The sequence below is a fragment of the Boleophthalmus pectinirostris genome, unplaced genomic scaffold, assembly GCF_026225935.1.
Source record: "Boleophthalmus pectinirostris isolate CB_2022bp ecotype Guang Dong unplaced genomic scaffold, ASM2622593v1 HiC_scaffold_6, whole genome shotgun sequence".
Taxonomy (NCBI): domain Eukaryota; kingdom Metazoa; phylum Chordata; class Actinopteri; order Gobiiformes; family Gobiidae; genus Boleophthalmus; species Boleophthalmus pectinirostris.
The window spans coordinates 42314843-42324842 of record NW_026571447.1 but is presented as its reverse complement, the minus strand read 5'-3'; the positions used below and the strand labels follow the sequence as shown (position 1 = coordinate 42324842).

Genomic DNA, 10000 nt, shown 5'->3' with positions numbered 1-10000 from the left:
GTCAAAACAATATTAGTAACTGAGTGAACCAATCACTTGTGAGGACCTACAGAACATGTTCTGGGATCTTAAGGCTCGACAACACGACTGAGCTTAGAACATGAACAGGAACAGTGGAGCGCTTCTTTGAAGGAGCCCGAGGTGTGAATGAAAATCAGACAACAGGATTATAATTATTATATATGTTTGAGTGAGGAACAAATTAAATTATAAAAAAAAGGTCAAGTTCCATTTTTTTGAGTCTGTTAAATAAAAATAAACAGTTTTTTTTTCACCAGATTTCTTTAGGGTAAAATCCACAGTTTGTGAGTTTGAGAGGAAAAAAGGAAACAGTTTGTTGTTCTGCGCAGGTGTTTAGTTCATCTGGTGGTTTGTTGAGTTGAGATTTGTCTTAGTTCTTTTAAAGTAAATTTCATCCGTAACAAAACCTGACCTTATTTCCTCGGGCTAAAGCTGCTCTCCATGAACGACCCGACTGGTGAACATGTACGGAGCCTCTTAAAATGCCGGTGAAAAGCATCGTTTTAGAGAGTTCCAGTACTTTGTTTTAAGTTTGTCGACAGATGACGACTCGGCCACAGCGGAGACGAAGGGGAAGTAAAACTGTGTGGACTTAAAGGAACTGGAAAGTTTGTGGCAGCAGAACCAGAAGCGGACCCTCCAAAATAAAAGTCTCTGTGTAGTCTTCTGGTTACAGGTTCCCTCAGACTCATGTACGGCCTGGTAGTGCAGGGGGCTGACGGGTTGGTTGCTGACGAAGGCAGGTGGACCTTCCTCAAGTTCAAATGATTATTGATGATAATTGAAAACTGTGCTCAACCCGTGAAACAAGGACTGATCCCTGTGCAGTAAGTCACCAAGTGCACGAAGTCTTGAGTACTGCAGTTGATCTGGAGGGCAGCGTGTTCTCATTGGGGGTGGAGCTGGTGGATCGGTTTCTGGGCCCGACAGTTCAAGGTCTCCCTCTGTGGGTGACGAAGATTCAGAAATGATGTGTACAGGCTCTGGAGATTGAGAGGACTTTGTTCAGGAGTCAGGGCTGCAGCAGGTTCAAGGTAAGTACTTTCAGAGTCTGGTTCAGGTAGGTCAGGTTCTTGTTCTGGTTCATGATCAAACATCTCATTTATGCCGCGGCTCCACTTCAGATCTGACATTCTCCTCTGTATCTGACTGTGACAGCTGGTCAGGCTGGATCACTGAAGAAACTGGACGTGCAGTGAGTCCTGAAGCCGGCAGATCACTCACAGATCACAGATGTGTATCTGGTGACCTCTGAGATGGAAGGAGGAAAACCGGAGGTTGTCAGTTCATCATTGTTGCAGGATTGTCAGGAAGATCTACAGAGTCTGGGATCAGTGGAGTTGACGAGTGAGTCACTTTGTGCTTGACTGTCTTGGCTGGAGCAGAGAGGAAGCCACAAAGTAAAAGAAGGTCTTTGTGCAGTGTTCGGACAAACTGATCTTTGGTTTCAGACTTGACAGAGTAGACCAGAAGACTTCCAGCTCGCTTGGTCACAACGTGCACCTCTGATTCTCATCGATCTGCAAGCTTGAGCTTCCCTCTTACCCGTACATTCTTCACCAGTACAAGATCATGACCGCTCTGAAGGAATGAGATTCTTATCCAGTCTTTCTTTGTTTCTCTGCATCACCCTCTGAATTCTCAGCAGCATTTCTGTAGCTCTCTTCAGGGTGGACTTTGATCGAGTCAACGTGCTGGTACCAACGACAGGACAAATGTGAGATCTACTGGCAGGTGTGTCTGGTGTCCGAACATTCGCTCATGTGGGAAGAATCCGATAACATCGCTCCAGGAACAACTGTATGTGTGAGCCAGTGGTTTAACAAAGTCTTCCCAGTGAGTCTTGTCTTCATCCTTTAAGGAGTCCAAAAGGCTGCGGACAAGGGGTGGTGCTCAAAATCAGGTCCTTTATCGTTGTGGAGCGTCTCAGGAATCCCATAGTGCACCAGAAAATGATCCCACAGACATTTAGTCTTGTCTTTGGTCTTGTTTCGTTCTGGTTCCAGTGATGAAAAGTCCATGCTCATAAGTTCCAAGGGTCTTGTTGTCTTTATGTTGGAGCTGCCTTTTCAGGTTGTGCTTTCCACTTGACACATCTTTCACAGGTCTTCATTTAGTTCTGGACGTTGGCAGATATTCACAGCCTAAATGTCTCACATTCTTCAGGAAACCTGATCTGCCGTCTCCTCACAAGAACATTGTTGTGGAGCTTCATTTTGAGTAAAGGTAAGTCTGGAAGCTCATAGAGAAGAAGGCGTTTGAGAGTATCTGGATCCGCTTCAGGAAACACCTCTGCTTCATAAGTGACCACTCTGTTCTTGCCTTCAGATGTTCAGATGTTCAGATGTTCCTTTTGAGTGTTGGAGGAGTCGTTCTGTTCAGAACAAAACACCAGTCGCATGTTTCCAAACTGAATCGTGTTTTCAAAGTGCAGTAGAAATATTTGACAGTGAAGACATGATGAAATCCACGTGTGTATGAACAGGTTCCATAAACACGAAACCTGTAGAGGTCTTAGTCCTGGTTCTGGTCCTGGTCTGATCTTGGTTCTTTTGTGTTGCAGAGTCAGACTCAGACCTGATCATCAGAGTCGTGGTGATTCTTCTGTTGAAGCTCCTGTACATCCTCCCAATGTCCTACTGCTACTGCAAGGTACTGACTCTAGACCTGGTCTAGACCTGGTTTAGTCCTGGTTTAGTCCTGGTTTTTGTGACCTGTGGATGTTTTATGTCCTGTTGTTTCAGGTCCGAGCGCGAAGAATGACGACCTCAGACGGCCTGGAGTTAGACCTGTTCAGATTCCCCTGAGACCTGGACTCAGATCTGGACTTAGATCTGGACTTAGACTTTGACTTAGACCTGGACTTAGACTTGGACCTGGACTTGGACTGAACATGTGACTGAGGCTTTAACTGTTTGATTCATTTAATGGTTTAAAGTTTAAATTGTTTTAATCATAATTGTTGAAGTTTTACTTCATCAAATATTGTTCGTGTCTTTCAGCTTCAGCTTCATCACCAACAAAAAAAAAAACAGCTGCATCTGTTTCTGTTCTTTGTTTCTGTAGAAATAGTTTTGAAAAATATTATTATATTATAAAAAATAAAATGTGACTTTTTTTTTTTTTTAAAGGTGTAATTATGTAAATCTCTGTGTTTCATTCGTTTTTCAAAATAAAACCAAAAATAAGAAAACAAAAAAACAGCTTGTTTTTCACATTATTTAAAACCAAAAAGGAAAAACGGATAACGGACTAAACCAGGACTAAACCAGAACTAAACCAGGACTAAACCAGGACTAAACCAGAACTAAACCAGAACTAAACCAGGACTAAACCAGGACTAAACCAGAACTAAACCAGAACTAAACCAGAACTAAACCAGAACTAAACCAGAACTAAACCAGAACTAAACCAGGACTAAACCAGAACTAAACCAGAACTAAACCAGGACTAAACCAGAACTAAACCAGGACTAAACAGAACCGACCCAGATATACGACACAGACACAGAATATAAAACAAAAGAGTTTATTTACATCAGGCACAGAAAAACAAACATCCACATCCACACTCTCCCAGTACTGTGTACTACAGTACTGTAGTACACAGTGTACTACAGTACTGTAGTACACAGTACTGGGGGGGCAGAGGGTCCGGTCAGAGGGTGGTTGTCGGCCGTATTCGGCCCGTGGGCCTCTGTTCTTTTTCTCTCTGGGTTTGATTTTCCCTGAGTTGGGATTTTACTGTGGAAAAGTACCACAGCTGCTCGGCCAATCAGAGCGCGGCGTGGAGGGCTCTCCTGAGCTCAGCCAATCAGAGCGCGGCGTGGAGGACTCTCGGTTCTGACTCGCTGGACCATGAGAACCTTGTGGACTCAGGGTGACTCAGCGCTCTGAGGTCTTTATAAAGAGACCAGGTCTAGACCAAGACTCAGATCCTGACCAGAACCATGGACCGGACCAAGGCCCTCACCTGGGTCCTGATCAGCCTCTGCTCGGCCCCACTGTGGGCCAGACCCTCCGGTAAGACCTGGTTTAGTTCTCATTTAGTCCTGGTTTAGTTCTCGTTTAGTTCTGGGTTATATCTGGTTTAGTCCTGGTTTAGTCCTGGTTTAATCCTGGTTTAGTCCTGGTTTAATCCTGGTTTAGTCCTGGTTTAGTCCTGGTTTAGTCCTGGTTTAGTCCTGGTTCTAACCCGGTTCTGTGGTGTGTAGAGTACCAGTTGGAGGACCGGCTCAGTCCCTGTGAGAGACTCAGAGAGTCTGGTTCTAGACCTGGACTTCAGTGCACCGTGGACGGACACTTCAGGTACGACACAGACTCGCCCCCCTGACCGCGGGTCCCGAACCAGACCAAGACCAAGACCCAGAACCAGACCAAGACCCAGACCAAGACTCAGAACCAGACCGAGACCCATAACCAGACCCAGACCAAGACCCAGAACCAGACCACGACCCAGACCACGACCAAGACCCAGACCAAGACCACGACCCAGACCCAAAATCAGACCAAGACCCAGAACCAGACCAAGACCCAGACCACGACCCAGACCCCGAACTAGACCATGACCCCCCATAATAGAGTAAAAGTACTTTTACTCCAGTAAAAGTACTTTTATTCCTGTTGTGTCTAAATGTTTCTCACATTTGTGTTTTTCCTTCTGATTCAGTTTGTCTCATTTTTGTCTCTTTGAAAACTCCAGATTTGGGGATTTTTCCCCCTCTGACAGGTGCTCTGTAAAGGCCCGACAGGTGCTCTGTAAAGGCCCCGACAGGTGCTCTGTAAAGGCCCCGACAGGTGCTCTGTAAAGGCTCCGTAAAGGCCCTGACAGGTGCTCTGTAAAGGCCCCGACAGGTGCTCTGTAAAGCCCCGACAGGTGCTCTGTAAAGGCCCGACAGGTGCTCTGTAAAAGGCCCGACAGGTGCTCTGTAAAGGCAGGTGCTGTAAAGGCCCGACAGGTGCTCTGTAAAGGCCCGACAGGTGCTCTGTAAAGGCCCCGACAGGTGCTCTGTAAAGGCCCCGACAGGTGCTCTGTAAAGGCCCCGACAGGTGCTCTGTAAAGGCCCCGACAGGTGCTCTGTAAAGGCCCCGACAGGTGCTCTGTAAAGGCCCGACAGGTGCTCTGTAAAGGCCCCGACAGGTGCTCTGTAAAGGCCGACAGTGCTCTGTAAAGGCCCGACAGGTGCTCTGTAAAGGCCCCGACAGGTGCTCTGTAAAGGCCCCGACAGGTGCTCTGTAAAGGCCCGACAGGTGCTCTGTAAAGGCCCTGACAGGTGCTCTGTAAAGGCCCGACAGGTGCTCTGTAAAGGCCCCGACAGGTGCTCTGTAAAGGCCCGACAGGTGCTCTGTAAAGGCCCCGACAGGTGCTCTGTAAAGGCCCCGACAGGTGCTCTGTAAAGGCCCGACAGGTGCTCTGTAAAGGCCCCGACAGGTGCTCTGTAAAGGCCCGACAGGTGCTCTGTAAAGGCCCGACAGGTGTTCTGTAAAGGCCCGACAGGTGCTCTGTAAAGGCCCCGACAGGTGCTCTGTAAAGGCCCGACAGGTGCTCTGTAAAAGTTTCTTTCTCTCGTGTTCTAATGTTCCTCATCACAAACTTGAGCAGGTTTTAGACTCATGCATGTCTGTGTAATCTAGTGATCTCTCCTGAGCTCTATTCAAACCCTCAGAGTCTGTACGAGGCTCCGCCCCCATCCTCCCACACCACAACTCTCCATAAATACACATGCACATCACACCTCCCCTGACGCACCTGTCACACCCGTCGCACCTGTCACAGAGGTAAATGCACCTCTTTAAGTGACTCGAGTCATTTCTTTTACTTTCTTCTTCTACTTGTACATTTCCTGCGGCTCTGAGCCACTGTTGGCAGGTGTGAGAGGTGTGACAGGTGTGACAGGTGTCTGACAGGTGCTTGCTCCCACAGCCCGGTGCAGTGTGACTCCGGCAGGGGGCAGTGCTGGTGCGTGGACGCCGAGGGACGGGAGCTGAGCGGGACTCGAACCGACAACTCCGCTCCTCACTGTGAGTCTAAAGCTCCACTCTGGAACTTTACCCCTTTACTCCGTCTCACCCGTCGTGTGTCGCCCGTCCGTGACAGGTGCCACCCCCTGTCAGCGGCAGTCGACCCTGCGCTGCTCGTCCTCGGGTCAGTACGAGTCTGTGCAGTGTGACTCCAGCAGGGGGCAGTGCTGGTGCGTCGACCCGGACGGGACCGAGATCTACGGGACCAGACAAAGAGGACGACCTGAGACATGTGAGTCACCTGTCACTGCACCTGTCACTGCACCTGTCACCACACCTGACACCTCACCTGTCACCACACCTGACACCTCACCTGACACCTCACCTGACACACCTGACACACCTGGACCTGGACGGGACCGAGATCTACGGGACCAGACAAAGAGGACGACCTGAGACATGTGAGTCACCTGTCACTGCACCTGTCACTGCACCTGTCACCACACCTGACACCTCACCTGTCACCACACCTGACACCTCACCTGACACACCTGTCACCTCACCTGACACACCTGACACCTCACCTGCCACACCTGCCACACCTGTCGGTCACCTGTCGGTCACCTGTCGGTCACTGTTCGTCGGTGTCGCTGTGACTCAGTTTCAGTCAAATGAAGCTCAGTGAGGCTTCGTCCGTTTCTCTGACCCGTTGGACCCGACGTTGGTGCGGACAGAAACACGTCACCTGTCTGCGCGCGCGTACATTCACCTGTCGTGTTTGGCAGGTCCCGGTCCCTGCCTGGTCCTGTCGCGTGGGCTCCTTCACTCGTCGTCTCCTCGCTCGGCTCCTCAGTGCTCAGACGACGGAAACTTTCTCCCCGTTCAGTGTCGACTCATCAACTCCACCGACAGACGAGAGATCGACCTGAGCGCCGCCGTCCACAGGTGAGACCACGAGGACGAGGACGAGATAAATGATAAATGATAAACGTCGTCATGTTTCAGTGACACTTCATTATTATCTCAGTTTATTAATCACAAATATAATGTAGAAAAATAAATCAATCTTTTCTGAGCAGGAATGTGGAGAAGAAAACCTTTATTTTTACAAAAACGTCACGTTTCTCTAAACACTAAATAAAGAAATGATTTAAAATGTTTCAGTCACTTTCAAACCACAAATGAAACTGAAATTCTTCTTTTCTTTTTAATCTTCGTTTAAACATTTTCATATTTGTTGTTTTTTGTATCTCGTCCGTCGTTGTTCTCGACGTGTTTCTCTTCAGGTTTCCAGAGGCGTTTCAGAGTTTCTCCAGTTTCAGGAAGATTTTTCCTGATGTTTCTGCGTTTTGTTTCTGCGCCGACAAAAAAGGACGAGAACTCCAGGACACAGGTCAGTGCACCTGTCAGCACCTGCCTGCACCTGCCTACACCTGTCTGCACTTGTCTACACCTGTCTGCACCTGTCTACATCTGTCTCACCTGTCTGCACCTGTCTCACCTGTCTCATCTGCTCGCACCTGTCTGCAACAGTTTTCACCTGTCTCACCTGCCTACACCTGTCTGCACCTGTCTACACCTGTCTGCACTTGTCTCACCTGTCTCATCTGCTCGCACCTGTCTCACCTGTCTGCACCTGTCTGCACCTGTCTCACCTGTCTGCACCCGTTTGCACCTGTCTCACCTGTCTCATCATTTTGCACCTGTCTCACCTGTCTCATCTGTTTGCACCTGTCTCACCTGTCTGCACCTGTCTCACCTGTCTGCACCTGTTTGCACCTGTCTCACCTGTCCCTCTGGTCCAGGTCTGGAGCTGGTTCTGGATCAGGTCTATGACTCGGCGTTTTCTGGACTCAGGTCTGGACGAAGTTTCTCTGAGTCGAACATTTACAGAGTCTTGAAGAGACGCCTCCTCGCGCTGCGCCTCCTGCACACGGGCAACTTCACATGTGAGTACGGACCCGGTCTAGACCGGGTCTAGACCCGGTCTAGACCCGGTCTAGACCCGGTCTAGTCTAGACCCGGTCTAGACCCGGTCTAGACCCGGTCTAGTCCTGGTTCAGTGAGTTCTGTTTCTGCACAAACACGTGGGACAGAACAAAAGAAAACAGAATAAAATAAATAAACAGAAAAGAGCCAAGATATTACACAGTGTTAAATATTACTCAGTGTTAAATATTACAGTGTTAAATATTACAGTGTTAAATATTACTCAGTGTAAATATACAAGTGTTAAAATATACTCAGTGTTAAATATTAAATATTACTTTAAATATTACTCAGTGTTAAATATTACTGTGTTAAATATTACTCAGTGTTAAATATTACTGTGTTAAATATTACTCAGTGTTAAATATTACTCAGTGTTAAATATTACTCAGTGTTAAATATTACTCAGTGTTAAATATTACTGTGTTAAATATTACTCAGTGTTAAATATTACTCAGTGTTAAATATTACTGTGTTAAATATTACACAGTGTTAAATATTACTCAGTGTTAAATATTACTCAGTGTTAAATATTACTGTGTTAAATATTACTCAGTGTTAAATATTACTCAGTGTTAAATATTACTCAGTGTTAAATATTACTGTGTTAAATATTACTCAGTGTTAAATATTACACAGTGTTAAATATTACACAGTGTTAAATATTACACAGTGTTAAATATTACACAGTGTTAAACAGTGTTAAATATTACACAGTGTTTAAATATTACACAAGTGTTAAATATTACTCAGTGTTAAATATTACACAGTGTTAAATATTACTCAGTGTTAAATATTACACAGTGTTAAATATTACACAGTGTTAAATATTACTCAGTGTTAAATATTACACAGTGTTAAATATTACTCAGTGTTAAATATTACTCAGTGTTAAATATTACACAGTGTTAAATATTACTCAGTGTTAAATATTACACAGTGTTAAATATTACACAGTGTTAAATATTACACAGTGTTAAATATTACTCAGTGTTAAATATTACTCAGTGTTAAATATTACTCAGTGTTAAATATTACTCAGTGTTAAATATTACACAGTGTTAAATATTACACATCAGTGTTAAATATTACACAGTGTTAATATTACTCAGTGTTAAATATTACTCAGTGTTAAATATTACTCAGTGTTAAATATTACTCAGTGTAAATATTACACAGTGTTAAATATTACTCAGTGTTAAATATTACACAGTGTTAAATATTACTCAGTGTTAAATATTACACAGTGTTAAATATTACTCAGTGTTAAATATTACTCAGTGTTAAATATTACACAGTGTTAAATATTACACAGTGTCAAATATTACTCAGTGTTAAATATTACTCAGTGTTAAATATTACACAGTGTTAAATATTACACAGTGTTAAATATTACACAGTGTTAAATATTACTCAGTGTTAAATATTACTCAGTGTTAAATATTACACAGTGTTAAATATTACACAGTGTTAAATATTACACAGTGTTAAATATTACTCAGTGTTAAATATTACACAGTGTTAAATATTACTCAGTGTTAAATATTACTCAGTGTTAAATATTACTCAGTGTTAAATATTACAGTGTTAAATATTACACAGTGTTAAATATTACTCAGTGTTAAATATTACTCAGTGTTAAATATTACACAGTGTTAAATATTACATTACACAGTGTTAATATTACTCAGTGTTAAATATTACACAGTGTTAAATATTACTCAGTGTTAGTGTTAAATATTACACAGTGTTAAATATTACTCAGTGTTAAAATATTACACAGTGTTTAAATATTACACAGTGTTAAATATTACTCAGTGTTTAAATATTAACACAGTGTTAAATATTACTCAGTGTTAAATATTACACAGTGTTAAATATTACACAGTGTTAAATATTACTCAGTGTTAAATATTACTCAGTGTTAAATATTACTCAGTGTTAAATATTACTCAGTGTTAAATATTACACAGTGTTAAATATTACTCAGTGTTAAATATTACACAGTGTTAAATATTACTCAGTGTTAA

At 44.0% G+C, this 10000-nt stretch overlaps 2 protein-coding genes across 2 annotated transcripts in view; both read left to right on the top strand.

Moving 5' to 3' along the window:
- The window catches only part of LOC129411766 (antigen WC1.1-like), a 14399-nt gene extending 11388 nt beyond the window's left edge, over positions 1–3011 (top strand). The window contains exons 7-8 of the mRNA XM_055163603.1: positions 2585–2673; positions 2766–3011. Coding sequence (XP_055019578.1) covers positions 2585–2673; positions 2766–2828 — 152 coding nt within the window. The 3' untranslated portion in view covers positions 2829–3011. The remainder of the gene's footprint in view (positions 1–2584; positions 2674–2765) is intronic.
- Positions 3012–3970: 959 nt separating this feature from the next.
- tg (thyroglobulin) overlaps positions 3971–10000 on the top strand; it is a 44408-nt gene continuing 38378 nt past the window's right edge. The window contains 7 exon segments of the mRNA XM_055163949.1: positions 3971–4043; positions 4235–4328; positions 5944–6041; positions 6118–6273; positions 6767–6926; positions 7268–7374; positions 7787–7930. Coding sequence (XP_055019924.1) covers positions 3971–4043; positions 4235–4328; positions 5944–6041; positions 6118–6273; positions 6767–6926; positions 7268–7374; positions 7787–7930 — 832 coding nt within the window.